Genomic DNA, 27,775 nt, shown 5'->3' with positions numbered 1-27,775 from the left:
GGGCTCGGGTCAGAACCATCACTGACCATACACACAACAACTGTGCATCTTAAAAAAGTAACTGTGTCCCTCTCTCCCTGTCCCTTGTGTGTTGAAAGGGCTCAGAGTCTCCTATGATGATTGGGGAGCCTAAAAGTGACCTTGATGATGTTGACCCTTAGAGGAGAGCCCTATGAACACAGGAACCGACTCAAACATTCAATGCCTGGTACCTACTGGAACTGGAGTCGTGTTGCTGATGCCATTGGAAGTCTGGGGGAGCAGTGGCTTTACAGGACCAGAGGAGATGCTGGAGGAGGTTGCTTCCCTGAAAGATAAAAGCATTTTTTTAGCCACGAAGGCTTCAGATCAACAAATGCTCTAGAAAACTGCATCTTCACCTGCAGTAGCTTGTGACAGTCCAAAACACCGAAACTAAGTTTGTCAAGAAGATTTTATCAAATACAAACGCTAGTGGTTGAATTTTTATGTGAACATTAAATGAGTGAATGTAAAACTGTTGCTTTTCTGTGATGCTGCAAAAAAAAAAAATCTTTTGGTTTTTATACAGGAAAAAAAAAAAAGAAACAGACTGCCCTTATGTATGGAGGGCAAATTTTTAATCTTTCTGATAATATTGAATAGGAATATTCAAATTTCTGTAAAGATGTGTGATGACTTACATTTCATTGTAAAATATTAGTTAAAGAATGGGTTTACATAAGGACTTCTGTATTTAATATGTCTCCCTGCTAATTTTCAAAGCTCTTGATGAGAAAGATCAGCAGGATTGCTCTGTAAGAAGAGTGATTCCTTACAGAATGATTTGGTAAAGGAGCTCTGGAATGAGTCATCTTTCCTGGTACCTTTCTAAAAGCCCTTCAGACAGCTGGGAAGGGCAGTAAAAGAAAAGCTTTGTTCTCTAGGTATGCAAGCATTTATTATTCAAGGATGTTGGTGAATTAAAAAAAAGAAAAAGTTAATGAGTAGTTTAAAAGAAAAAAGCACTTTAAGAAGGAATTCTGTTGCAGTTTTACTCATTAAATTTTTTTAACCTTTGGAGACATATTGAATAAAATGTAGTCTCAGTCATGGATCTGCAATCACTTGCTTATGCTTTGAAATTACTGAGAAAGTTGGTATTGGTTGTATATGATGAATAATTCCTTGAGTGAGCTGGGAACACTGTTGTGCAGATTTTATAGCAATTTTAACGTGGGGAAAGAAAGAATTGGCTTTGTTTGTATTTTCACTTGACCAGGCAACGTTTAAAATATCACAGCTCTTTTAATTTGCTCACAAATAACTGGAAACCAGTTGGGATGATTTGAGCACAGTTTTGTTTTCTGTCAAGTGCAGTTCAGTGATTTCTGGCTCTGGATTCAAGCTTCTTTTGTGCCAACTAACTTCATCTTTTGTACATTTGTGTTTGTCACATTTTCTGCACTGCTTTTTGCCTTTATTTATGGATTCTGCCTTACTTTAAAAGAATTATATAAACAAAACATGCACAGAAATGGGGGACATCTTAAGGAGTGTCTGGGTACCTCCAGAACAGACAAATTTGCCAAGTTAAAGGCACAACCAGCCAAAAAGTGCCTTTTTTTATTTCTTTTCACACGCTGCTGCCAAAACACGGAGCAGCAGACAGCTTTTCACTGTTGTGCACTAATGTTGAAAGTAACCAGTCATTTCACTGTTGGAAGTAACCATGGGATGTGATGTCAGCTGTACAGCTTTATAACTTATTGTGGGGTAGGAGAGCCGGCGTCACGGATTGCAGGGGCAGGGGGGCACCGTAGTGAATCTCTCACTTTCCTTTTCCAAACAACGTCTTCATAGACACACGGCAGAGTTAGCATTTTATAAATGTTTCTGATGATGTGCTGGGACATTTGAAATGTGATGTTTTCAATTCATTTTGAATAAATCATTTCTTACGGACACCCCTTCCTTCCTTCCCCCACTCCCAAATACTTTGGTCATGGGTCACGAACCTTCCCAAGAAGTCAGTACACAGCGGTGATGGTGATGGGAGAAGCTGGTCATGTTCCTATGGGTTGGCACCACTTGTCACTTCAGGTTCCTGTTATTTCCTATGGAAACAACATCCTCGATAGCCACAGGCCCAGGGAAGCACTGGTGGGAATTTCATCAGGATGGCTCATCACCACTGTATGCTTGAAACCAATACAAACTTTTTCACGGTTCTGCTCACGCTTGTACAAAGTCAGTGGTTATAATTTGCAATAAGATGATACTTGGTCACTTATTTTTGTTTCCAGCTGCTGTCATTTGAACCTGCTGAAGATTATTTTTTGGAAAATAGAGTTCAACAAAAAAAAAACAAAAAAAAACCACCAAAAAACTAGTTTTTGTGTAAATTGTGATGCATTTATATGTTGTAATTTTTACTGCCAATCTTTTTGGATGAAAATGTTTTTATACAGCTTACAAAATGTTCAGTGAGGAGCAGCCACAGCCTGCCTGTGAGCACTCGGGGAGATATTGTCCAAGTAATGCATAGACATTTGGCACTGGAAAAATAGGCAGTCTTGATGAACAGTCTTGGGATTCCTGGTCAATGGAATAAAGTTATTCCTTTCACAGAAAACTAGTGTAATCTTTAGACTGCACATGCTGCCATGCTCTTGTCTTGTTGATCCTCTTATCCTGAACCTCCTTGGGCTAGCCCTGCAGATGCTGAGCTCCTCAAGGATGCCCTGATTGCCATTTTGGCTCCTGTCCAGAGTAAATGGAAGTAGCTGAGTGGCCCTGGAGCTGCCCTGCTGTATATCCTTACACCACGGTGTGTGCTGGGGCTCTGTCACATCTGTGTCTCTGTGCAGCTCCTCCTGACCTCAGCAGAGTGATTGACCCTGGCCACACTCACAGTGGTGGATTAGAGTGGATTTTGTGTGTCAGATCCAAGATTTGTGGTCGAGCTGGGCGTGAATTCATCCTGCCTCCCACTGGGGCAAGGGGCAAAGAGGTGCACAGGGAGCTGGTGTTCCACTCTCACCCGGGAGCCAGGACCTACAGCCAGGGCTGCCATCCCCACTCTGCCTTTGTCCCCTGCTCTAAGGACAAGGACTTTCACTTTTCCAGCCTGACCCAGCCCCTGCTCTCCACTGGTGCTCCTGGGAGCATGGACTGGGCATTGCAAACTGCTGCCAGGACTGGGATCAGCGTCCCTGGGATCAGCCCCGCTCTCCTGAATGTGAGAGGCTTTTCCTCCTACTCATGTACAAGGCACAAAGCAAGGGCTAATCTTTTAATGTCGTTTCCTTCCACCAGGCTTATGAAGGTTTGAACAGAGCTGGGGAAGCTCTCTCTGGCTTATCAGGTGTGGAACATGCTCACACCTTGTGCTGGATCCTCCCCTCTCGCAGGGAAGTCAGCAGAGCTGAAATCCTGATGTGTGTTTTGAGAGGTGACAGCCCAAGGCGTCTGCTGAAAAATCACCCTCGGTGTCAGAGCTGTCCAGGAGCTCTCAAGCTGGCATCCCTTTTTCTTTTCTGCCTCTTTGTGCAAAATTCAGGTTCCAGCTGATGAAATTATGGGCTGTAATTATGTCCATGTTATATAATTACATGTTTAGATTAGGGTTGGGCTTTTGCCAGCTTTAGTTAACAAGTTAGAATTAGTTTCAACCTTTCAAAGTGGTGCTTTGTGCTGGGTTTGTCTTCTCTTGCCAGTTAAAGCCTTAGTAGCAGAGCTGCACAGGGCTTTTGGATGGGAAAAAACACCCAGCCCAGCCAAGTCTGACAGGTTAACCTGCTGCTTGTGGTATCAAGCTGTATTTTTTTTCATCTATCCTCAGATAACACCACAAAAATGATGTATTGTAGTACCAGGAGGCTGCTAAACACTGAGAGAAAACTGAGACCCAGCTTTGGTGGCTTCTGGTGCTTTTCAGCCTTTCCCTGCTGTCGGCATCTCTCTGAGCCAAGCTTTGTCTCCTTCCTGGGGACTCCAATGCTTCCCAAGTGAAGGAACAACAGCAACACGAGTTCAAGGGCACATTCCCCAAAGCTGGATGATGTTTGTTTCCATAACTGGAAGCTCTTGCCCTGCACCACTGTTGTTAAAACAAACTTCTGGTCTCACATGTGTGTGGACAACACAGTCCCAGAGCACAGCCCAGCTCTGGGCAAGGGTGCCTGTGCTGTCTGTGCTGACCTCCAAAGGTGCCAGTGGTCATCCAGGAGCACCTTGGACCCCAGGCAGGGATCAGATCCAAGCTGGGGGCCTGTGGCTGCTCCCTAACAAAGCAGAGCTCTTTGGGAGAGCAGAATCCCTGCTGGATGGGTCCCCCTTCCCTCTTCCAGACCAGTTCCTCAGGGAGGATGTCTATGAAGCAAGACAATGGACCACAAGAGCACAGGTAATTATGAACTTTATTTTAGAAAGAAATTTTAAAAATGTTTATTTATAAAATTCCAAATGAATATTTAAGGTACAAATGTAAAAACTAAGGTGCTATGAAAGCCTTTTCTTCATTCTGTTTTTTTAAAGGAATTACAGCCTCCTACAGCTCTATGTGTCTTGGGAAGACCCGAAACTGTTAACACATAACACCAGCAGATCATTAACTTTGACTTAACAACAAAAAAAGCACTAACAAAGCAGTAGCTGACTGTTGCAATGCAGATAAAAATCTAATTAACCAGCAGGCTGTTTAAACTACAGCCCTTACACTTGACTCAGAAGTAAAGAATTCTCCCAGGAATATGATTAGGCAATTATAAAACTGCCCAAAAATGGCTAAACTAGGATTTTCCAGGTGCTAAGCAGCATTAGCTGGCAACTAATGAGCAACTAACCAGGAAAGGAAGGAGCAATCCTCACAATACTTTTTCCTCTAAAAAGGTGGTGGATTTGTCCTATGCTGGGTGACAATAGCTGGTTCAGTCAAGGCATTTATAGGAAGAGCCAGTGCATGGCAGGGAAAGGATTCTGGGATGACTCCAGCAATGGGACAGGGCTCCAGCTGCATGGGGGGTGCTTGGAGAGCTCTTGCAGAGCCACCCTGGATGCTCGCCCCAGATCCTGACCCCGCTGTGTGCGCCGAGATGAGTTCATCCCCCACCAGCACAGCAGCAAAGCCTGGAGGTCATCACCAGCCACATTTTGGGGTGTGGATTGTGCTGGAAGCCCTGGAAATGCAGTGAGCCAGGGACACACTGGTCCAGCAAAGCATCCATCCCTGCTGTGCCACAGGAACCTCCTGCCTGGCTCAGGCCACCCCTAGTGCCGGCTCCGGCAGCAAATGGCGATGGCCACGGCCGAGCTGCTGCCAGGGACAGCGGCTGCCACGCAGGAATTGTCCACGGCGTAGGCTCCCATGGAGCCAGGGCTCTGGGAAAGGGCGTTACAGCCCGTCAGCGTCCAGCCATCATCACAGGACACCGACACCTAACAGGCAGGAGAGGTCATTGTCCGTGGGTCAGCAAAAGGCCAGGGCCCTGCCCATCCCTCATGTCCCCACAGCTCAGGGTGATGTGAGTGGTGTCACCCAGCTGGATGGCGTGTCCCATTACAGGTGGGGACACCAATGAAAGCTGGGGTTGGGACAGTCACAGTGGGCTGAAGCCGAACCAAAACCCATCAGGGTGGCAGAGGGACAGGCAGAGACAAGGACAACACCATGGGGGAGGAGCGTGGCCCGTTCCTACCTTCTCCTGGGATCCCGGGGCCATGTGCTCCTTCAGCCGGCACTCGAGGCTGGCAGTGGGGCAGCACACGGCGTGTGCCATCGCCTCTGTCCTGCTGGCACAGCGACTGGGCCCCCTCCCCAGCCCCGCCACGGGCCTGCCACCGGCACCCAGCACCACGGATGGGGAGTGGAAACTGCACCCTGCCCGGGGGAGAGGGGATGTTGGCAAGGGGCAGCCATGGCAGCATCCCAGGGCACACACTGGTGCCAAGGGATGTCCCAAGGGACCCCTGAACCTTCCCCCCTTCATGCACACAGCACATGTACCCCTTCCCTGCCACCCCAGCACCCACACCCACCCTTTTACCCCCAGATCCCAGAGTTTTTCTGGAAGAAACCCCCTTGTTCATCAGTCTCAGAGGTCTGTAACCGGGTGTGTTGGGTGTTACCAGTCAGCACACGGTCCCGTGGGGAGCACTCGGCCCCTTCGGCCGCCGGGGAGCTGGCATTGATCCGGCACTCAGCCCTGGGCCACGTGCAGCACCGGGCGATGGCATAAACACCCCGGCCCCGGAAAGTGCTGTGAGCCACGCACTGCTTCTGCCCGTCCTTGTCCTGGGGATGGGGCAGCACCGCGTCACGGAGGGGCTGGGGACCCCCCTCCGAGGCCAGCGGGCACTCCAGGGGCAGCACCTCTGCCTCGGCACGCTCTGCTCACCTCCACGTGCTCCCCCAGCCGGCTGCCGCTGCGGGAGAAGCTGGAGCAGCTGAGCATCTCCTCGGTGCTGGCGCAGCGAGCCACGGCCGTGGCGTGCGGGGCGAGCCCTGAGCGCGCCGACCACACCGAGCGGCAGAGCAGCTGCTGGTCTGCAACCGGGCCGGGGGTCAGCGACGGGGGGCACCCACAGGGACACCCACAGTGACACCCACAGGGACACCCACAGGGACACCCAGAGTGACACCCACAGGGACACCCACAGGGACACCCACAGGGACACCAGTGACACCCACAGGGACACCCACAGGGACACCCACAGTGACACCCACAGGGACACCAGTGACACCCACAGGGACACCCACAGTGACACCCACAGGGACACCCAGAGTGACACCCACAGTGACACCCACAGGGACACCCACAGTGATACCCATCGCCCAAGGCACCGACCAGGCTCCATCGCCCCCCATCCATGCAAACGGCTGCACCCAGGCTCAGCCGTCCCCGGCACAGCTCGGGGGGCTTTCTCTGCCTGCACACCGTGCTTTCACCCCGGCACTTCTTCCCTGCGAAGGACAGAGCTCGGCCTGGGGCCCAGCAGGCAGCGAGGTCCTTACCTGCTCCCAGCCGGGGGGGCAGCCCAGCCACGCTGTTGGGTGTCTGGAGCCGCTGCTCCTCTGGGAGCCGCGCTGTGTCCACGGCGTTCTTGGCGGAGAAGCGCAGGAGGCGCTGCCGGAGCTCGGCGAGGCTCAGCTGGGGCTCGGCGCTGAGCAACACGGCAGCGATGCCTGCAAGAGCCCGGGAGGCTGCAGTGAGAACCAGAGGGGACACAGCCACCTACACACCGCTCCCATGGGCAGCACAACTCCAGGGACAGCGGAGAAGGCGTCTCTGCCGCCCACCGCCCACACGCCCAGCCAGCTGTGCAGGCTGCAGCACCCGAGTGAGGCAGACCAAAGCCATGCATCATGGCACACAAAAATGCCCCCAGTTGAGGCGCGCCTGAAGCCCTGTGCCAGCACCAGCAAGTGCAGGGCCAGCCCTCCCTGCCCCTCAAAGCGCAGCTCGCCTGCCACATGTGCGGCCGCCTGCGACGTCCCGCTCTGCGCTGTGAAACACGTGCTGCAGTCGCTGGAGGCGCCGATGATGTCGTCCCCCGGGGCAAACAGGTCCACGCAGCGGCCAAAGTTGGTGCCCAGGGTGCCGATTGAGGCAGGCTGGTCCTCGCTGTCGGTGGCACCGACCGTGATGACCTGCCAGTGACAGGGGAGCACGGGCGGGATGGCACGCCCAGCCCCAGCCCACGCGGCTGACCCGGAGCTGGCGGGACGAGGTGGCACCCAAGCCTCAGGGGACCCCCACAACCCGTACCTCTGGCTCGGAAGCAGGCGAGTACAAGCAGGCATCGTCCTTGTAGTTGCCGGCAGCTGCCACCACCACCGCTCCCATCCGCGCCATCCGCCGGCAGCCCGCGTTGAGCGCGGGGCTGCGGGCGCCGGCCAAGGGCAGCACCACCACCAGCGGCGCGGAGGGCTGGGCCTCCAGCGTCCTCTGGATGAACTCCAGGGCTGGGAGGGACAAGACACTATCGCAGGAGGCCCCGGGAGGGATCCTGCTCCTCTCCGGGGCGTGGGGTCACTCACCCATGAGGGTCCCGCTGACGGTGCCCTTCCCCTGGCAGTTCAGCACGCGGAGGCTGCGGATGTTGGCGCCCGTGGCCACGCCGGCGTCGCGCCCGCTCAGCACCCCGGCCACGTGCGTGCCGTGGCTGTCACACTTGCTGGCCTGGCACAGGCACCACAGTTTCATGCCCCAGCCCATTGCACCAAAGCAGGTTTGCAATCCCACAACAACCTTCCCACCCCTTCCCACCTTGATTCCCTCTTACCTGACACACACCCATGCCACCCTAGAATGCTTTCCTGGAAAGAAGCCCTGCCCTATCTCGAAACAGACCACCTTGAGGGTCCCAATATCCCCCAGAACCACAGCTCCTGTTGCCCGTCCTGCCCAGCATTTTGCCCCAGGCCAAGTGTTTCCCTTGCCCTGGAAAGCCCCACAAGCCTGCCCAGGGTATGATGGATGCAGGAGGATGGTCTGGCCAGGATGCAGCATGTAGCACCTCGGAGCTCACCTGCCTGTGGAAGTGGGTGCCATCCTCCTCGGGGATGCTCTCAAAGCCAGTCACAGTCACCCTTCCCTCGATCTCCCGGTGGGTGCTCTGCACGCTGGTGTCCAGCAGGTAAATCTCCACCAGGTCACCTTTATCTGCCAGGGATGCATCCAGGGGTAATGCAACCACCACCACGGTCAGCACAGGCCACCTGGGATGCTCCCAAAGTGCAGCTCCAGACCCGTAGCACCATGGGGCAGAGTAATATTCCCATCCCTCAAGTAAAGGGGAGGGGAGGGGACCCAACTCTTCTCCACAGGGTTGCCCCCCTCACACACCGCAGCGCTTACTGGGAGGGCTGTAGGCGCCTGAGCCGGGCTGTGGCGGCACGATCCTGCCCAGGTTCCAAGGAATGCTCTGGGCAAAGACATAGGCATCCTCCTCAATGTACTTCACGTGCGGCAGCTTCAGCGCCTGCGGGGAGGACCCAAAGCTCCGGTTTGGCACTGCCCACCAGTGCCCACCGCAGCTGCTGTCCCCTGCCACGACCCTGCTGTCCTCCACTCCACGTACCGTGTCCAGGACGTCGCTGCTCATCCTCACCAGGAAGGCTGGCAGGAGGTGGAAGACGTGCAGCAGCTCTGCCAGGTGTCCCCGCCGAGCCGCCCGGGCCTGCAGCCGCCGGGCAGTGCCTCGCACCTCGGCCTCGCTGCCCGCCCGCAGCATCACCACGTAGCGCCCGGGCAGCCGCCACGACGCCTGCGGGGACACAAGCACCGGGCTGGGGCTCGAGGAACGCACACAGGAGCGTGGCCGTCCCCCCACCCCACCCTCCTCACCTTGGCGGCGCGATGGAAAGCAGCGGGTCCCGGCGGGGCAGCCCCGACGGCGGCTTCCCCCTCCTCGACCGCCCCCGGGGCCAGAATCAACTCCGCCAGCGCCAGCACCACCGCCAGCCCCAGCGCCCGCGGGGACATCCCGCACCCGTGCCCCGACGGGCAGCGCCGGGAGCCGCCGGGACCCTCAGCGCCGCGGGGACCCCCTGCGCGACCGCCGAGGGGCCGGAGCGCACCCGCGGGGCCGAGGGGCCGGAGCGGAGCCGAAGGGCTGGAGCGGGGCCGGGGAGCTGGAGCGGAACCGAGGGATCGGTGCGCACCCGCGGAGCGCACCCGCGCAGGTCCCGGAGCGCACCCGCGCAGGTCCCGGAGCGCGGCGGCGGCCGCGGCTCTGCCCGTCGGGCCGGGGCTCAGCGCGGCGGGGCGGAGATCACGCCACGGCCGCCGGCCCCACGGGCCCAGCCGGGCGGGTTAAGCATTAACGGGGCCGCGGGAGGGGGCGCGGGGCGGTGGGGCCGCGGGGAGAGGGCAAATGGGGCCGCTGCTCACCCCGAGTCCCGGCGGATCGCTGGGGGCTCTGGCGAGCAAAGCGCAGCCGCTCAAGGACTGTTTGCAGAAAGGGCTGAAAGCTTTAATGTGCCTCCTACTGCCTCGCTCCACGAATAAATTCCCGTGAAATCCTCTAATCCTGTTTGGGCATTTTTTACAGAGTCGTCACACATCGCAAATGCTCTTTTTTGCGGGATGATATCGGCGCTTTCCGGCAGGTCTCCACGCCGCTTCCCACCTCTGCCCTCCCGCAGCATCGGGATCCCACACTGCCCCACATCCCCCCAGTGACCTTTGGCAGACCCCGTCCCTGCTCCCGGCTTTTCAGGAAACCAGGAATATATTTATGTTTTGGCTGGTTATTTACAAGCTCCTCAGAGGTTATATGGGTTTATATGGACGCACATGTTTTATATGGATGCGTGTGTTTTGTACGGATGTGCACGGTTTGTACGAACATGCATTTCACATGGGTGTACGTGTTATAATTGTGTGTGTGGTTTGTATGCATGTATCTGTTTTATATGGATGTGTGTGGTCTGTATGCACATAAATGTTCTACGTAGGAACATGTTTTATAATTATGTGTATGGTCTGCACAGACATCAATGTTTCATACAGGCGTGTATAATGTTTTGTAATGATGTGCATGGCTTATATGGATGTGTGTGTTTAATACGGATGTGAACAGCTTGTATGGACCATGCTGATTTTTTACTGAGACCTCAAGTGGGTGCCTGAACTCTGGTTTGAGTAACTGGAGGGACACCAGACCCCGCTTGTCACCCACTCTGCTGCAGAGAGCTGACACTGGAAGGGGTCGGTGTTCAGGACACTGATCATGGGGACAAGTCTCACTCCTGATTTTTGGCTCAGCTTCTTCAGTGCCGCTACGTCCCACAACGCACCATTGGGTCCTCAGGAGGCTTCCGGGACAGCTGAGCACGGGGGGACCCCATCTCAAGGGGGACAGTCTCCCTCCTCCTGCAGTCGCTCCCTTCGTTTTTGCACAGGGGACAAGCTGTGTCCCAGGGAAGGATGGAAGGAGCTCAAAGAGGAGGGGGTGGCACAGTTCCCCCCAGCTCCACGTGCTGAGGAACCCACTGAGGTCCTGACATCAACATCTGGCCCCAGCTTCTCAGCAGGAAGTGTGAGAGATGCCTCGCTCTGGAGCTCTCTCCGGGAGCGGATATCTGCAGAAAGGTTATTTTTTTAATGGACAGATTATCCACAAATAACCCCAAATTTGCGCTTTGTACAGAAGAGATCTGATTCGGTCCCAGCACCCCAGGGGGCCTCCGGCGTCTGTGTCTGTGGAAAGGGGGGGTTTCTCTCGAGGGGGGAGGAATGAGAGAGCAGAGGAGGCGTCGGACACGACCTCACCAAGGGGGAAGGGTTCCTAAATCCCTGCTGCCGCCCATCCGGGGGCAGAGGTGGGGCTCCGGGCCGTGCGGGCAGAGGGCCGGGTGCGCTGATAAAAATAAACTCCTCACAGACTTCATGGGAGACCCTCGCCTGTGTGGGAATCCTGCTCCTTAAGGAAGAAGCGCCGCGCTGCACCAGCCGGGAATCGAACCCGGGTCGCAAGAATGGGAATCTTGCATGATACCACTACACCACTGGTGCGCTGGTGTCGCCTCCCCCCGCGGGCCGGCAAGGCTCGGCCGTGACCCCGTCCCACGCGGGCGGCACCGCCGGCCCTTCCCCGTCCATCGGCTCCCGGCCGCGGGGTCCCCGCGGGAGGGTCACACGCGTGGGCGGCGGGCGGGCGGTCCCCCCCTGCTGCATAAGCTGAGCCAGAGCCGGGGCTGCTCGCAGTGTTTAATGCCATGCAGGAATGTCCCGATTCCCACAATGTTTAACCTCGGCCGGCGCGGGAGCAGAGTCCTCCGGCTCAAGGATGCTGTGCCGGGGATGGCGGGATGCGCATCCAGCTGCGCGAAGGGTTCCGTGGGGGACAGGGTGGAGGCCCCGTGTCAACCCCCTCCCCTGCCCCTGCCTGGAGAAATACTTCTGAAAAACAGATTTCTTTTGTCGGAAGTGGGAGGGAGTACCAAGCCTTGAGGTAGGAACCTCTTCTGTGAGAAAGGCTGGGAGAGTGTTCAGCCTGGAGAAGAGAAGGCTCCAGAGACACCTTAGAGCCCCTTCCAGCACAGAGACTACAGGAGAGCTGAGAGGGACTTTGGACTGTGAAGCCCCTGGCACAGTTTTCCCAGGGAAGCTGTGGATGTCCCACACTGGAAATATTCAAGGCCAGGAAGGACAGGGCTTGGAGCAACCTGGTCTAGTGGAAAGTGTCCCTGCCCATGGCAGGGGGCTCAGAACAAGATGATCCTTCCAGCCCAAACATTCAGTGGTTCTTTAGGTAAAAAATTTTGCATCTCTACCAGACTCCCACACTCCACAGGAGCAGGGACACAGAGTGACATCCTGCCCCGGGCACCCTCTGAAACTCAGTGAGACATGGCCCTATCTGAACAGCATTCCCAGAGCCACCACTCTCCCCTGCACAGGGAAGGACAGGCAGGAGTACGTGTAATCAATCTGGTAATGCTTCCTCCTGGAGAGCCTCTCGCAATCCTGTGGCAATGTTTAGCCAACACTGAGCCTTCATTCCCCACCCTCCTGCTGGCCATAAACACCCTGAGTGTGTAGGTGCTCCCTGTCACCAAAGGCTGCTTTGGGGACACCAAGGTGAGCGGGGGGTGCAGGAACACCAGCAGGGGTGTCACAGGGGTGTGACACCTCAGGTACAGCCTTTTCTTGCACATCCTGCACTGTACCAGCACAGCACTCCCTGGGTGGCAGGGGGAACATGGGAACATCCTTCCAGGGCTCTCGTGCTCCATCCCCCGGAGGTGCTGGAGGAGAGCTTTCCCCCACTTCTGCGCTTGGGCAGTTGGAACTGCAGGATTTTTAAGCTCCTTTCCAACTCAGCTCTGTGATCCTATGGAATTTGCTGAAGTTCTCCTCTGCCAGCAGACGTGCTCCCAAGCCTCCTGGGGCCATGCCAGGCACAGGCAGCATCCAGCCCATCTTTCCAAAAGCAGAGCAAGGGACTCTCGGCATCCCCATGCTGCTGGATCCACTGATGCTTTGATCCAGACCCAGCTGCCCCAGGGGAGGCTCAGCCTCTCAGATCCCTGCTGTCCCAGGCAGCCAAAGGCTGTGGCTCCCACCTGTGCTGCCATCTCTGTGTGCTGGAGACAGGCTGTGGAGAGCCCCTGTGTTGTCCCTGTGGTGGTGACAAACCCGGCTGAGGTCCATCCACGTGGTTTGGAACAAACATTTATTATTCACAGAAAGTTTGGGGACAGTGAGTGACAGTGTGCAAACCCACCTGCAGCTGTTGGCACTGACCCAGCAGACAGTGTCCAAAGCCACCACCTCAAGTGCCATCACCAGGGGTTTGGCTCAGCTGAGTCCTCCTCCCTCTGCCCCCAAGGGTCCTGGAAGCTGGTCCTTGTGCAGGAGATAGGGGACAGCATGGTCTGTCACCTCCATCACCCCTCTCCCAGCCTGGAGATAGGAAGGCTGCCTGCTGCAGGAGACTCAGGATTGGATTTTAATTTCTGCAGAGCTTGGATAAGTGGGAAAAAGACTTTGAGGACATCTCTGCCTCATAAAACCCACCTGCGTTGAGCACATCTTTACCTACCCAAACCTGATCCTGCTCCAAGCAGCACAGTCAATCCTATCCCTTCCCAAGAACAGTATTTAGCCCAGATCCTGCCCAGCCCAGCTTCTCTGTGCCCACCCGAAGGGCCCCAGCAAGGAAGCCTTGTCCCTATGCTGTGGAACTAGGGAGGTGGCAGTTCCCCTTTCGGTTTTGGGGGAGTAACAGTCTCCTGAGTGGCTGGGTGTGCACAAGGGGTGCAGCATGGCACAGGCACAGGCAGGAACCCGGGGCCACTGCACTTTCGGGGACAGCCCCCTTCCCTCCAGGCTGTGACCTGTGTGTCCCCTCCACGAGAGGAGCCCATGCCAAGTGGCCATTCCCTCGGGGAAATCAGTTTTCAGGCTCAAAAAGGCGGTCGCTGTCCTTGAGCAGAGCATCCGGCTCCTCCTGGAGCCCGTAGTAGAGGTCATCCTGCTCCCCAGGGCCTTTCCGGGGGGATCCGGGGTGCTCTCCCCCCGCCGGGGAGCTGCTCGGGGAGCGGGCGGCGGAGGGCAGGGTCCGGCTCTGTGGCGTGGGGCTGCCGGGCACGGAGCCCTCCAGCGATGGCGTGTCCATCTCCTCCAGCAGGGATGCCAGCGGAGCATCCCCCGGGGCTGGCCGGGCGGGGCTGCGGGGACAGGGTTACACCAAACACGGCTGGGCCGGAGCTGCGGTTCCCCCGGAGCCGGGGGCTGCGGGAGCGCTGCTCAGGCAGCATCCCAGCATCACCAGTCCCCTTGCTGGGTGGCTGGAGCGCCCTGGGATGTCCCTATCCCAGCCCCTGGTGCCTGCCTTTATGGGGACACCTGCCTGCCAGGTTCCTGCTGCCCATGGGATGAAGTAGTGGCTGTCTTTGCGTTTCCTGCATCCTGAGGGGAAAGCAGTGCACCCGTCCCAGCTGTAGGTACATTTTGGCAGGTGCCCAAGTCCTATGCCCCGAGCCTGCACAGTAATCCCCATCACATGGAGAGCCCTTTGGGACCTCCCAAACCAATGCTTGGGCATCACATGTGGCACCTGGTTTGAGGGTCACGTTCTGGGCATCTCATTTCTATCAAAGTCTGATCAGAAACTTTGGGGTTATTCTGGTGAGGGACACTGTTTATACTGATAAAATTAAATAAAAGCAAAATGCAAATTACAACCAAAGGCCATCTCCATTTCCTCCTGGGAAATAATTTGGTTCAGAGACTCCTCGTGGGATGAGGCACCATCCAGGCTCCAGTGGGGCCAAGGGTCTGGGGGCTGGCTCAGTGCTGTGAGAGCAGCAAAGACCTCTCTGCCCCCTCTCCCTCCCCCAATACTGGGGGTCTGCCCCCCTCCCCTTTTCACCCCACATGCCACCAGTGCCACCCCAACCCCACAGGCATCACATACCAGCTGCCTTCTGCTGTTTCCAGCCGAGGTCCCAGCTCTTGGAGGGGGTCTCCAGCACCCCCCAGCTCCCGGTGGACCTCTGCTTTGGCCTGCACGGCTGACTGGGAGCAGCTGCGGAATCTGGACTGGGCCATGGGTGGGAGTGGAGCTGAGCTGACCACCTGCCTCTGGATCTGGTCATAGGACGGCAGGCTCGTCTCGTAGGTGCTGGTGGCCTCTTGGTTGGGGCAGGGGGCAATCAAGCTGCAGGCAAAGGGATAACAGGGTGCTGAGCAGTCCTGGACCTCATGGAGCTGGGAGATGCTCAAGCACAGGCACACAGGGCTCCATCACCAGAGGAAGTGGCTTTAGAGGCCACCAAGGCCACATCACTGCCCACACCAGCAGCAGAGCCAGGAGATGCCTACAGGAACATCACTGGATGCTCTGCATCCCCCAGCATCACTCAAGCTCAGCCTCGGGGGGGCTCAGGCAGCCCTTGCCTCTCCCACCCTGATCCCTGCTTGGCATTTTGTGCTGCAATCAGTGCAGTTGTCCCCAGTCTCAGGCCCTGCCCTCAGGGCACACACATCACACCACTGTGGGACCCACCGGGTTTCCTTCTGCGACAGCATCATGGGTTTGTGGTCCAGGAACTGCTTGGCCTCGAGGTCCGCAGGGATGAACGTTATCTGGGGGGAAAAGAAGGGCAGAGCCTGGGCATCACAGGGACCCTCAGCCCTCATAGGGGAAAAGGGCTGGAGTGTCCCTTCAGCTGGGTTTAGGGTGTTTTCCTACCATATTTGGATGTTTTGCTTGGAAATAGCTTTTTTGAGGGAAATCAGTAAGGAATGAATGAATCCAGCCCAGCCCTGAATGAATCCAGCCCAGCCCTGCTCTCAGTGCCTTTCCCCCTGTGGCGTCACACATGGCCTCAAGCCCAGAGGGAGCCCCAAGGCCCACACGGGAGCTCAGTGGTCAGGGACAACATCGAGGGTTTCCCATCCTTGAGCCTCGAGCACAGTGGCAAAGCCACATCTCCCTCCTAGCCGGGACTGAGCTCAGCCGTGAGGGGAGCTGGTTTCTGCTTCACCCCAGTCCCAGAGAACACAGCTGCTTTCAGAGGTCCCAGCTGCTCCCAGGCCCTGAGGTCACTCCCCCACATTTTGGAGGGCAGCCAAGTTGTTGACAGGCCATCCAGCAGTGCCCAGATCAGTCCTACAGATGCCCTCTCCTTGGAAAAAAACCCTTTTCTGCCAGACCCGTTTCCCAGGGCAAGGGCGCGTGGCTGCCCTCTGTGCTGGCAGTGCCCTCTGCCAAGAAGACTGGCAAGTGAGGGCTGGGCTCGGGGGGCTGGGGCCCTCCAACCTCCATGGCCACAACAGTCCCTTCTTGGAAGTCCTGGGAGCCTTCCAAGCCCCAGACCCCAAGGAAAGGGTGCCATGGGAGAGATAAACACAGGTTTACTTCCTTGGGATTATTCCCTGCTGCCGGTTTGAAAGCGAAGTCAAGGCTGTGCAGGGGGTGACGGAGAGTGGCCACATCCTGCAGGCATCAGCAGGGCACAAGCTTCCCAAACCAACAATTCCCCCTCCAGATTGCTGCAGTTGGCTTCTCCTGGGGAAGCTGAGGCACAGCCTGAGGCTACACATCCACAGCAGCCAAAGCCCCCCAAACCCAGCTGAGCCCTCGAGCCCCCCAGAGTGCTCAGCAGCGGGATGGATCCTACCTTTGGGTAGCACTGGCACATGCTCCAGGTGATGCCCACGGCTACGAGCAGGACGCCCAGGACGCAGAAGGTGATGTAGATGTGGGGCTTTTCCACACTCATGATGAACATCCCCGTCATCACCAGGAAGAACCCCAAGATGATGAACCCGTAGCGGAAAGTCTTCTCCTCTGCCATGGGCTCCGAGTGGGAGAGGCAGGAGGAGAGGTGCCGGGAAGCCCGTTCACCTGCGGCTGCTGCCTGCTGAGCACACCTGCAGGGTGAGGCAAGGAGTGGTTTCTCTCTCTGGAGGCTGCCAGGAGCTGAGGATCAGCTGCACGTTGAGCTGGTCCTGCCCAGGGCTGAGCCAGCCAGTTTTTAATGGGTTTGTAATGAATGCAAACACTGACCCGCCGTTCACACTCCAGTGGAGCCGCCTGGCACGTGTCCGGGTAACCTTCCCTGCAGGCACACTCAGCCGGACCCCACACCCGGGGAAGGGACAGGAAGGGAGAGGGGAGCACGGCTGCAGAGGTGGGGACCCAGAGATCAGCTGGTCCTGTTGGGATTTTCCCAGCCCTGGGCACTGGAGCTGGACTTGGTCATAAATCAGAGCTGGCAGAGCCCCAGATAAGGGGGATGCCAGGGCCCAGCATGTTCTCAGGGGCTGTGGGGCTGCGACAGGAAAAGAGAGAGTGCTCTGGGGTCTTTTTGGAGGCCAGTGGGTTTGGAACAGACCCTGTCTTGCTGTGGCCGAGTGCTAAGGCTGCCTCACTGGGTGGCAAGTGGGCTGTGAAGGGGGGACTAAAGCCAGAAAAGGATGGACTGAGGTTGGTCCACCCAGGGGGAATGAAGACAGAGTATCCCTATGCCCTGTTTTCACTTAATTCGGAGCTGGGGTGTTTAAAGGTGTCACCTTCCCACCACACATCCGACAGCCAGACAATGTTTGTTTTATTTCCTTGATTTATTCCCTTGTTTTATTCCCTTGATACACCTGGCTTATGACAAATAATTATACTATAAACAGAATCTTAGACGTGGCTGTGGCTCCTCAGCCGCTGTGCAGCCCTGCAGGGCTGCAGGGGGCCCGGGGCAGCCCTTTACTTTGGTGGGATGCGGGAACTGGCAGCAGCCCCTGCCACAGCTGGCCTTTCCTCTGGGCAAGGCTGCACAGCCATCCGCGGAGGGCAGGGAGGGAGGGGGCTGTGCCACTCGGGATGGCTTTTACAGGAGGCTGCCTGAAATGCCAAGTGCGCTTGGATGCTCTGACCACAGGCACGACCCACTGAGCATCTCTGACACCACATGATGTGAGGCGTGGGAAGTCAGGATTTAGGGAAGCAAGGTGGAAGGGATGGAGACAGGGCTGGAAGGGGCATTGCAAAGGCAGAGAAGCGAATGGTGCAGACGGAGCTGGGCTTTCTCTGGCCGGATTCCTCGCTCTTTGCTGCAGCTTTCGACACTGAGTGGGCAGCCCCCGGCCTGACTCCCCAGGGCAGGCCAGAGCAGGGAATGCAAAGCCTCTGAAACCAGCAGTGGCTTTATTAAAAATATGAAAGCTTTCAAACATGCCAGTTACCCCCGACGCTCCGAACACATCCCCCGCAGGACCCACAATCCCAACAGCGCCAGACCCATCGCTCGGAAAGCCAGGAAAGCCAGGCTGACCCTTCCCACTCCTCGCCCACCCTCCTCTCACCCCCACAAGGGAAGAGGCTCAGTTTAAAGCTGAGGGACTGGGCAGCCACCCGCAGAGTCCCGGCCCGGGCTGCCCCAGCTCAGACCCCCGGACGCTGATGTTCTCATAGCTGGGGGGAGGCGTTGCCTGCGGCTCCTCGGGCTGCGGCGCGTCCAGCCAGGACGGGCTGGGGCGGAACAAGGCGCTGTCGGAGGAGCTGCGCCGGCGGCCGCCCTGCCAGCCCTCGTCCTCCTCCAGGTAGCGGTACAGGGGCGGCGTGAGCTCCTCCTTCCTCCCCGGCGGCTGCACGTAGGCCGGGGCGCCGTGGGCAGGTCTGCAGCTCAGGGCTTCTTCATAGGTGGGGATGGCGCTGGAGTCCCAGGTGCTGCGAGGGAAGAGGGAAAAATCCAGCAGTGCACACCGTCAACATCCCAGCACCCAGCTGGAGCATCCCGGCATCCAACTGGAGCATCCCAGCACCCAACTGGAGCATCCCAACACTCATCAACCACAGCCATGCCAACATCCCATCACCCAGAGCATCCCAGCACCCAACAACTGGATCACCCCAGCACCCAATAACTGGAGCACCCCAGCACTTGTCAACTGTAGGATTCCTGTACTCTGTCACCCAAAGCTATCTGAGTGTCCCGCCAACTGCAGCATCTCAGCATCCATCAGCTGGAGCATCCCAACACCCCATCAGCCCCAGTCCTTGAGCATGATTAACATCTGTGCTGGGGACAGCACATGGGCAGGTTTTGCATGCTCAGGGTCAAGGGGTGACCATGTCAGCTGCTTCCTGGCATCATGAGGGCGCAGAGCCATCCACGGAGGTCTTGCAAGAGGGTCCCACAGGCAAAAGTGCATCCTCATCATGCCTAACCCCTAATTCACCCCAGAAGAGCAGAGGCTGCTGACAGCTGAGGGAGCAGTTTGGCACAAGAACCTGGACAAGCACCGGGCACCCCAGGTCACTGTGGTCAAACACCACTCCCATGCCAGCCAGAGCCCTCCCTGCACTGGCCAAGCCTAGTGCCACTTCCAGCAGAGCTTTGCTGAGCAAACACAACTTGTGTACAGCGAAAACCTCCGGACAACCTTTGCCCTGCACATGGCCCTGCTTGGCACCCTACGGAACGGCGCAGTCCCAAAGCTGGGAATGCTGTGAAAGCAACTCATCATTGCAGGTGAAACCCAGCCCTGTGTGCTGGGGAGGCAGCAGGCATGGGAGGGCACAGCTGGTCCAAAGGAAAAGCCATGTGCTCCACAGGGATGCCTCCATGCTGAACTTGGCAGATCCCTGTCCCAGACAGGCTGCCCTGGGTTTCTGCGCCAGGGATTTTGCCAAACAGCCTCAGCTTGCACAGGAATGCTGCCTTAGAGGGATAGAGGGGGATTTATCCCAGCACAGGATGCTTTGCTGGGGCTGGAGGAGCTGCTGCAGCACCAGCAGTGCTACATCCCACCCAGCATGGGAGCTGGGAGCTCAGGGAAGGGGACATTCCCCACAGGGGCACAGCAAAGTCCCTCCCTGGGACAAGGAGCCTCCCCCCAGATACCCACACTGGCTCACAAGCTCACAGATATCCAGATGGGCACTGAAACCCCTGGAGAACCAGGAACGTGCCTCCCACTCCAACTGTGTTTTTATGGTTTAATGTTCTTAAGAGTTTCTTTTAGTGCTGCTTTTCCCCAGAGCCCAATTTATGCTGGAGCCAAGATCTTTGCTGTGACCCCACAAAGCAGCACTGGGAAGGGCTGGCTGGCTCTGCTTCCATAGCAGTCCCTGGAAAAAAAAAAAACCCTTTTGATCAAAAAACTTTTAAATCAAGAAGTGGGAATAAATCTCAGGCTCACACTGGAAGATTCAGGGAACCCAAAAAGCAGCAGAGGAGCTCAGGGCAGGGCAAGGAGTCTTTCCATACCCTACAATTGGCTTCATAAATGACCCTCTGCCTACATTCCTATCTTGTTGCCATTCCAAGGATTATTATTCCTTTTTTTTTTTTTTCATTTAACTCCCTCGTAAGAAAGATTTTGCTTCCCTTAAAGATGTTATAAACACCTTCATCTTACAGAGCATTGCAGACCTGGGAGACCACGACTGGAGCTCTGAGTGACCTCTCCCCACCCCCACATCCAAACCTTCTGCCAGAAAACCAATGCATTCTTCTGCTTGGTGGCCCTGCTAAGGAGATTTGTCCCTCGGCACGTGATGGCCCTGCAGGGCGAGGAGAGCTGGATGCAGCCGAGCTGGCCACGGGCACAGCCAGCGTGGGCACAGAGGGGGTGGGCAGGGAGAGGACTGCGGGGGCTCGGGGTGACATTAATGAGTAGGAGCATCTGCTCGGGGAGCAGCAGGACAGCACTGAGCAGTGCTGCTGCTCCTGTGAGTTCACCAGCGAGCAAGGCTGGGAACAGGTTTAGGCTCAGGGACAGCCAAGCCCACCCTCCACCTCTGCCCACCCAAGCTCTGGCAGGGACGTGGCTCCCACCTGCAGTTCCACTTCTCCGGAGGCTCCGCCGTGAAGTACTGCAGGTCCCTGGGGAAATGGTACTGGTAGCGCCGGGACACCACCCTGGCGTTGGCCTTGACGGACCAGAGGAGGCCGAAGATGAGGAGGATGCCACCGATGCCGCAGCAGAAGAAGCTGACGGAGCGGAGCAGGGCGCTGGAGGAGGAGGAGCTGGGAACAGCTTCGGCTTCCCGGGGAGGCAGGAGGCGAGCCCCGCTGCCGGAGCCCACCTCCCCATCGCTCCACCAGGCAAAGCACAGTGTCCCTGTCACCAGCAGCACGGCCCCCGTGATGGTCAGGCCGTAGCGGAAAGAGGCGGCTGCCATCCTTCAGATGGAGGTTTTAGGAGGGGAGAAGAGTGAGGCAAAGCATGAGAGACCCCACGTCCTGTAAGACAAGAGGGGGGCCAGGTTTGAGCAGGAGAAAGTCATGGAAGACCTGCCAGAGGAGAAAATGACTGAGTTAGAACCTCTCCTGGGGTTGCAGCCTCTTTAGCCATTATTACTGACCATCAGAAGGGACATTTCCACCATCTCAGATGGGAAGCCCTTGGGAAGAGCAAAGTCAGCACCAGGTTAGACCCATAAACTTCCCAACAGCCTCATAAGAACATCCTGATTTTCAAGGAATCACATAGCACTCCCACAAAGGCAGGATGGACACCCCAGCTCCGGGCGCTTTCACAGCTCTTCTCTTGGGTTTTATTCCAGACTTCCTCCCAAACTGGGAGGAATGCCAGCTGGGTTTTCAAAGCATGACTTATGGAAGAGGTCAGAGAGAGGGACATAAATTTAAGATGTCGTCACTTCCAAACTATCAGTGTGCCTGTTTTCTCCTCCAGAACTGATGGCATTGGAAAAATCTGCTCAATCTTCATCCACATGAGGTTTGGCACACAAAATCTTGCTCCCCTGGGTCAGCTCCAGTGCAGACCTTCTCAAGTTCTTCTGTCAAGACCGACCCCGAAGGTGTTATCACCACTTTCACCTGCCCTATCAGGGTGGTCTGGGTTGGTTTGATAACCAAACAGATGAGCTAGTGCTGCATGTTTCTGCTGGGTGGCTCCTCTCAGCTAAATGTCACATGTAGAGAGCAACCGTGCTTCCCTGGTGCTGGAAAACTTGGGGAGGGGGAACTGGTTTCTGATCTCAGTCCCCATGACTTTCTCCAGCAAACAGCAAGCATCTGCTCCCTCAGCTTTTGCATCCCCAGCTCCCAACTAACCAAGGGGGCAGAGAGGTCCCACCATGTCCCCCCTGGCCCTGCTCACTGCCCAGCAAGAAGATGCAGGTTCAGCTCCCACTTCTCAGTGGACAAAAAGCTTTGGCCCATGTGGGAGTTAAGCACCAACACTCCCAGACAGATTCAGACCTGGGTGACTCCACTGTGAAGGTTTCGCGTGGTGGCAAGTGCCAGTGGAGAACCTGCACGTGAAGGATGGCCAGGACAGAGGAGGAGCTCAAGCAGAGGTGGGTGGACAGATGGACGACCCACATTCAGCTGTCACCTCTGCCTTCATCACTCTGCCTGTGTGTCAGTAACACGAAGATAATGTGGTGGCTTTGGTCTCCGCTCCTCCAGGCAGGGTTCATCTCCTCCACAGGGGTCTTAAATTGTACCCTGAGATCTGGAAGTGCAGACCCAGAGCTGGGCAGGGAGCAGAAGTCCAGCATGGACTTGGTGTCATCAAGGTCAGGTGGAATTACGTTATTTCAAGCCATTATTTATCAGATGGGCCGACTAAATGGAAAGCCAAATTACCTTGTAGTGAAAGAAACACTATCTGATCTAATTGACATTTAATGAAGGAATCTGATGAGAAGCGGGATTTAGGAAAGCTGCAGGACTGCGAGCCCCAACAGCTCACTCCAGGCTTGTCCCAGGGTCACAAGCCCAAATTGCTGTCCAGGCTCATGGTGACCAGTGGCCACCTGCTGGGAAGGAGGTCATGCTCCTGGGCTGAGAAAAGGCAGAGCTTCCCTCTGTAATGGGGGGCATGTCTGGATGCTCCCTCCTGAATGGCAGGGGCTTGGCTGAGCTGAGATGGAGAAGGGGCTGTTGGACATGGTATTAGATGCCATCAGGGATCAGCATCCCCAAACCATCACTGAATGTGGGCAGGACACAACAGAAGAGCTGGACTCAGGCTGCCTTGCAGCAGGAGATGCTCAGGAAAGTGCAAGGACCCCACTGACCTGTGAATGCAGCTCCTTTGGATAGCAATGCATTTTCACAGAAAAAATTCAGCCAATATTGTTTGGAGAAAAAAAAAAAATTCACCCAAAAAAGCCCCTACAGCAAAGCTCTCAATCGCACTGCATGGAAATGTCAGGTCACTCCAAACCGAAATCCTGGATTGAACCAGCATCAAGAGTTGAAATGTTCAACTCCTGCAATCAACACTCTCCTCATTCTAGGGTCAGACTGGTGAGCTTTGGGAGATGCTCTGAATTCCCTGGTCAGATTTAGGAGACGCTGTGATTCCCCTGCCTGGGCACGGGGAATTTTGCAGCCTCCAGCACTGAGCACATCTGGGAGCTCTGGCAATGAGGGGGAGGCAGAGGGAAGGTGGAGAAGCCTCTGGGAGATGATGGATTGACAGCTCGAGAGAATAAACTCTTCTCTCTTGACAAATCCAGCGGGCTGAAAGCTCCCCCAGCCTCCCCGCACGTGCTCCCGCAGCGCCTGTGCGGGGGCAGCTCCGCCGCGCTGGGTGACATTGCCACCGCTGGGTGACATTGCCACCGCACCGTCCCCTTGCCAAGCCCCCTCTCGGCCTGGCACAGCTCTCCTGAGCCTCTCTGAAAGACCCACGGTGTTTTCTCAGCACACCAACCGCTGGAAGGAAAGTCTGAAGGAGCAGAGGCAAGGAGAGATGTGCGAGGCTGGAGCAGGACCCGCGTCCCTGCTCCCGGAGCCTCTCTCGGCGCCGCTCCCGGGGCACTCAGCATCTGCACAGCAGCTCTCCCTGCCCATGAGCATTCCCAGCACAAGTTTTCACGGAGGGGCTGCCCATCCGACCACGGCAGCTGCCGGCTCCCACCCTTCTCCACGCTCCGAGCCACCCTGACATTTTGCTCTGCTCTGTCTCCTCCTTTGACCTGCTCTGAAATAGTTTTCCAGGGAATAGATTTGCACGTTGCACGTACAAACAGATACGAATGCTGATTGTTTTACATAGTTCCAGTGAAATGCTGAGAATAGCAGCCCCCATATAAAGTTATGCAGATGGTGATTCATAGGGTCTACTAAGCATTACTCAGAAAAACGCTCTTTTCAAGCAACACGAGAAAAGAAAAGAGTTTTGAACCTCTCCCACCGCCATCAAGCAGAAATCCACCTCCACACCCGTCCCTCCACGGCACTCACAGACCGTCCTTCCAAGCGGGGCTGGAGACCTTTAATCACAGAAGAAGAACGCCGGGGAGAGATGCACCAAAGCGTGAGCATGTCTTTAGGGAGATCCCTTCCTGCCTTTATCCGAATTTGCTATTTTGTTGTGATAGTTATCGGTGAGGGTTTGGTTCCCATTCAAAGCAAAGTAACAGTGATGCCTGGGAAGAACATCCAAGAACTCCGGCGTGCTCAGCCTGCCGAGGCAGGTGCGGACAGAGGAGAGCACATGTCTCCCCTCAGCCAGGCTTCGGGGCGATGCCTGAGCCCCACGTCCCCGGCGGCGCCCGCGGGGGGCTGTCCCCCGGCACAGCCCCTGTCCCGCCCGGCACAGCGCCCAGCCGGGGGGTGCCCGTGTCCCCCCGCCGCCCCGGCCCCGCCGCGTACTCACCGCCGCCGGCAGCCCCGCTCCGGCCGAGCGGCTCCGCCGAGCCCGGCCCGCGGGGCGGGCGGGGCCGGGGGCGGGCGGGGGGCGGCGGCGGCTCGGGGCGGGCAGGGACCGGCGCTCCCTCCCGGCACGGCACAGCCCGGCGGGCGGGCGGGCGGCTCCCGGCTCCCCGCAGCGCGCTCCTGCTCCCGGTCCGTCCCGTCGGGGCGCGGCGCTCCCGGCAGTTCGGGATGCAGGGCCCCTGAGGGGTCCCCCGCGGCTGGGACACCCCTGCCCTGGAGACATCACCGCTGTCCCGTGCGTGGGACAGCCATGCTGCAGCACAGGAGGGTCTCTGTCCCAGCCTTGCTTTGTGACCACTTTAGTTCTCCTCAGCTCTCTGTCAAACGCTGATATTGTCCCTTGCCCTCGTTCACGGAATCAGAACGGTTTGGGTTTGGAGGGACCATTTAAGGGCCATGTAGTCCAACTCCCCTGCAACCAGCGGGGATATCTTCAACTAGATCAGGCTGCTCAGAGCCCCATCTCACCTGGCCTTGGATTTTTCTGGGAATGGGGCATCCACAACCTCTCTGGGCAGCCCGTGCCAGTGTTTCATCAGCCTCATTGGAAAAAAAACTTTTTTCTTTATAGCTTGTCGGGGTCCAATAGCTAATATAATTTTTTAGTTTAAAACCATTATCCTGCAGCACCCAGGACACCTGGATATTAAACAAGCTGAAGGTGCTCTGATCTGCGTTTCAGGATGGTCAGTATGACAGCATCTGGATTGAGGCACGACTCCTCATCACGGAGCTGGAGGGAGATTTGATCAAGAGCTGCCGTACCGTGCTGTGCTATGGCTGTGCATCTCACACATCCACAGATCCACCACACGGCTCTCGGGCTACAGCTGAGCATCACTGACAGGCAGAGCCATTTCTATGGATACCCTGGGCTGCTGTTCCTGCACTGCTTGGAGCTCCTCACCTCACCAGCTCGAAAGCAGCTCAAGGTTTACCTGCACAGGCTGCAGGGGCTGATGCATAGCCCCGCTGTGGAATAGTGGCTTAGAAGCCACTCAGCCAAGCTGAGAACATGCAGGTTTACAGCAGACACTGTGGAGTTTTACAAATGGCAAACCGAGGCACATGGAAGGCTGGCTCACACAGGAGTGGCCTTGTAGCAGGGTGGGTCTCCCTCAGAGAGGAGCATGGGGCAGGAGCCCCCAAGGCCAGCACCCAATGATGTAGGGGCACTGTGAATCAGGAGTTACCCTGTTGAGGGACAATAATATAACTTTTTCTGCTCGTTACCTGATCAGATATTGTATTTAACTGAAATTTGATTCAAACAGCATCTGAAGCACTTCAAGGTGGCGTTAGTGCACAGCTCCATGCTATTCCCAGCACAGGGCTGCAGAGCGAGGTGGCTTTGTGCCAGCACACTGGTTTTTAAGCCCCATAACCATCCACAACCTTCTGCCTTCCCCAGAGGTCTGGCCTACAGGCAGCCACAAACCCATGCCAAATACTCCACCCCAAAGGAGAGGCTGGAAGTGCTGAGTGCTACCAGCACCTCTGTCTGCTTAGCAGCACCTTGGCCAAACTGCATTTTCCCTCTCCGAGAACTTTCCTGCTGGTGGACAAGGTGCTGCAACACAGAGCACAGGGAAAGGGCTTTTCCAGAATAAAGACAGAATATCTGTGGAAAATATGTAAAACATCCCATGTATGGTGAAACTGCAGTGGAGAAAACAAGGAGATATAAAAGACAGTTACAGCCCCTGCAGGAACAAGAACAAAGGAGGAACGGGGAAAGAGATTGTTCCAGTAATTGCCTCCCCCAGGTAAGGATGCTGAGCCTGAGCAATGCTGCTGGCACAAAAAAAGTGCTGCTTTTTGATTCACTGTTCACCTAATTTTGCTGCTGCAGCAAATCACATGTAAAATAGTGCATTTCACTGTATAATCAAGATAAATAAAGTCAGCTTTTCCAGTAGGGGTGTGTGTGCAGATGCATGGACCCTCTGCCCTGTCACAACAGGGGGGTGATACCAAGAGCACCAAGTCAAAAATGAATTTGGATGCACCAAGTCCAGAGCACAGGCTCCCTGCCAGAAACCTTGTTTGTGGGACCTGGGCCAGGCCACAGGTGTCCATCAGTGATTTGGCACACAGGACACTCCTCTCCCCATGCCCAGCTGCCCCCAGCAAGCACCTCTGGTCATGCCCCCTGTGACAGAGTCACTAAAGGGCACTGATGTGGCTTCAGGGGTCATTTCTCTGCAGGCATAAGGCGTCCATGTTGTCCAGATCCATAGAGAAGCCATTCCCAGGGCCTGGCCCACCTCGTGTTTCCCTTAGCATGGGCCACTGGGCACAGCAGGAGTGAGTGCAGCCTACCAGGCTGATAAGGGGCTGCAGCACGTAGCCACGAGGATGTGCAGATGGGAGAGAGTTCCTGCATCCAACACGTGTAAAGCAAAGGAGAAACCTCCTGATGTTTATCTTTGCCTTAATTTGCATCTTCTTAAAATGCCTGATTAGTTGTGCTGGTTGATGTACTGGCTCAGGCACTCCTACTTAATCCAGTCAGCAAACCCAGGCTTTGAAAATATTTGTCCTACGTCTTCACATGATGCAACATTCACCGGTGTCCTTTGGGGTTGAACCTGCAGCTTGACACGAATCTCTCTGTGGTGGTTCTGCTGCATGGGCAGCTGAGGGTTTGGAAGCACTCCTTTGTGCTCTCCAGCACGAAAGGCCAAGCATTTGGATGTGAAAGGGGATCATCCCCCTGACCACAAAGTGGCGTCTGTTTTTTTGGCTAGTTCACTTAGAAGTACTCCTTCTGCAGACAGCTGTGGTTTCGCCCTGAGACTTTATTGACTGCCAAAGTCCTTTTTGTACCATAATATGTACTTTGTAATATATTTTATTATTTAGTTCAAATGGCTTTTACTGAGTTTGAATTCTAACAGAAGAGCAAGAGGTGTACAAAGTTGTCTAAGATCAGTTTCTGAAGTGGTTCCTGCACTAGCTATGTCCATCATCTAGCAGGCCACGGGACCCAAATCCTCTGAGTGTATTAAAGCTTAAATATTTGCTTGATGTCTGCAATGATGTCCCAGCCAGCAGCCTGTAAATCTGCACCACACTGAGGAACACAACTGTGGTGGAAAGTCTTGGAAAGGGACTTGGAAAGTACTGATAGCATCATCCACAGAGGGCTTTATG

General features: G+C 56.1%; 4 protein-coding genes and 1 non-coding gene across 8 annotated transcripts in view; 1 reads left to right on the top strand and 4 right to left on the bottom strand.

Moving 5' to 3' along the window:
• Positions 1-2,593, top strand: part of USP24 (ubiquitin specific peptidase 24) — a 61,951-nt gene extending 59,358 nt beyond the window's left edge. For both annotated transcript variants that reach the window (XM_069023487.1, XM_069023486.1), the window contains one exon: positions 99-2,593. In XM_069023487.1, coding sequence (XP_068879588.1) covers positions 99-161 — 63 coding nt within the window. In that variant the 3' untranslated portion in view covers positions 162-2,593. The remainder of the gene's footprint in view (positions 1-98) is intronic.
• A 1,768-nt stretch (positions 2,594-4,361) lies between these two features.
• PCSK9 (proprotein convertase subtilisin/kexin type 9) lies at positions 4,362-9,747 on the bottom strand. The gene is made up of 12 exons (XM_069023485.1): positions 9,309-9,747; positions 9,043-9,228; positions 8,820-8,943; positions 8,491-8,624; positions 8,000-8,141; positions 7,728-7,924; positions 7,426-7,609; positions 6,974-7,144; positions 6,357-6,505; positions 6,088-6,253; positions 5,658-5,839; positions 4,362-5,397 (listed from the first exon to the last, which is right to left on the bottom strand). The coding sequence occupies exons 1-12, from the start codon at positions 9,444-9,446 to the stop codon at positions 5,230-5,232; spliced, it is 1,941 nt and encodes a 646-aa protein (XP_068879586.1). The 5' UTR covers positions 9,447-9,747; the 3' UTR covers positions 4,362-5,229.
• Positions 9,748-11,409: 1,662 nt separating this feature from the next.
• Positions 11,410-11,480, bottom strand: TRNAG-CCC (transfer RNA glycine (anticodon CCC)). Its single transcript has one exon. It is a non-coding gene; the product is annotated as a tRNA-Gly (tRNA).
• A 1,646-nt stretch (positions 11,481-13,126) lies between these two features.
• On the bottom strand, positions 13,127-16,887 carry BSND (barttin CLCNK type accessory subunit beta). The gene is made up of 4 exons (XM_069022709.1): positions 16,598-16,887; positions 15,481-15,560; positions 14,890-15,132; positions 13,127-14,140 (listed from the first exon to the last, which is right to left on the bottom strand). The coding sequence occupies exons 1-4, from the start codon at positions 16,772-16,774 to the stop codon at positions 13,864-13,866; spliced, it is 777 nt and encodes a 258-aa protein (XP_068878810.1). The 5' UTR covers positions 16,775-16,887; the 3' UTR covers positions 13,127-13,863.
• A 637-nt stretch (positions 16,888-17,524) lies between these two features.
• TMEM61 (transmembrane protein 61) lies at positions 17,525-24,628 on the bottom strand. Of its 3 annotated transcripts, none has more exons than XM_069023482.1 (3): positions 24,561-24,628; positions 20,756-21,163; positions 17,525-18,642 (listed from the first exon to the last, which is right to left on the bottom strand). In XM_069023482.1, the coding sequence occupies exons 2-3, from the start codon at positions 21,100-21,102 to the stop codon at positions 18,297-18,299; spliced, it is 693 nt and encodes a 230-aa protein (XP_068879583.1). In that variant the 5' UTR covers positions 21,103-21,163; positions 24,561-24,628; the 3' UTR covers positions 17,525-18,296. The 3 variants fall into 3 exon arrangements, with proteins under 3 accessions (XP_068879583.1, XP_068879582.1, XP_068879584.1); XM_069023481.1 differs by having other exon boundaries at positions 20,756-21,214; positions 24,561-24,615; XM_069023483.1 differs by lacking the exon at positions 24,561-24,628 and adding an exon at positions 24,146-24,353.
• Between the last annotated feature and the right edge of the window lie 3,147 nt (positions 24,629-27,775).

Source organism: Aphelocoma coerulescens, chromosome 8 (assembly GCF_041296385.1).
Source record: "Aphelocoma coerulescens isolate FSJ_1873_10779 chromosome 8, UR_Acoe_1.0, whole genome shotgun sequence".
Lineage (NCBI taxonomy): Eukaryota > Metazoa > Chordata > Aves > Passeriformes > Corvidae > Aphelocoma > Aphelocoma coerulescens.
This window is presented reverse-complemented; position numbering and strand designations above follow the sequence as displayed.

Excerpts from the sequence above, each read along its gene's own strand:
- PCSK9 (XM_069023485.1), bottom strand. The coding sequence starts at position 9,446 with ATGTCCCCGCGGGCGCTGGGGCTGGCGGTGGTGCTGGCGCTGGCGGAG. Across the intron at positions 8,625-8,819 it reads AGGCGCCTACAGCCCTCCCA|ATAAAGGTGACCTGGTGGAG; the intron begins GTAAGCGCTGCG and ends CATCCCTGGCAG. Across the intron at positions 7,610-7,727 it reads CGCCTGCTTCCGAGCCAGAG|GTCATCACGGTCGGTGCCAC; the intron begins GTACGGGTTGTG and ends TGTCACTGGCAG.
- BSND (XM_069022709.1), bottom strand. The coding sequence starts at position 16,774 with ATGGCAGAGGAGAAGACTTTCCGCTACGGGTTCATCATCTTGGGGTTC. Across the intron at positions 15,133-15,480 it reads CTGTCGCAGAAGGAAACCCG|CTTGATTGCCCCCTGCCCCA; the intron begins GTGGGTCCCACA and ends CTTTGCCTGCAG. Across the intron at positions 14,141-14,889 it reads GAAACAGCAGAAGGCAGCTG|CCCCGCCCGGCCAGCCCCGG; the intron begins GTATGTGATGCC and ends CTGTCCCCGCAG.
- TMEM61 (XM_069023482.1), bottom strand. The coding sequence starts at position 21,102 with ATGGCAGCCGCCTCTTTCCGCTACGGCCTGACCATCACGGGGGCCGTG. Across the intron at positions 18,643-20,755 it reads CCGGAGAAGTGGAACTGCAG|CACCTGGGACTCCAGCGCCA; the intron begins GTGGGAGCCACG and ends CTTCCCTCGCAG.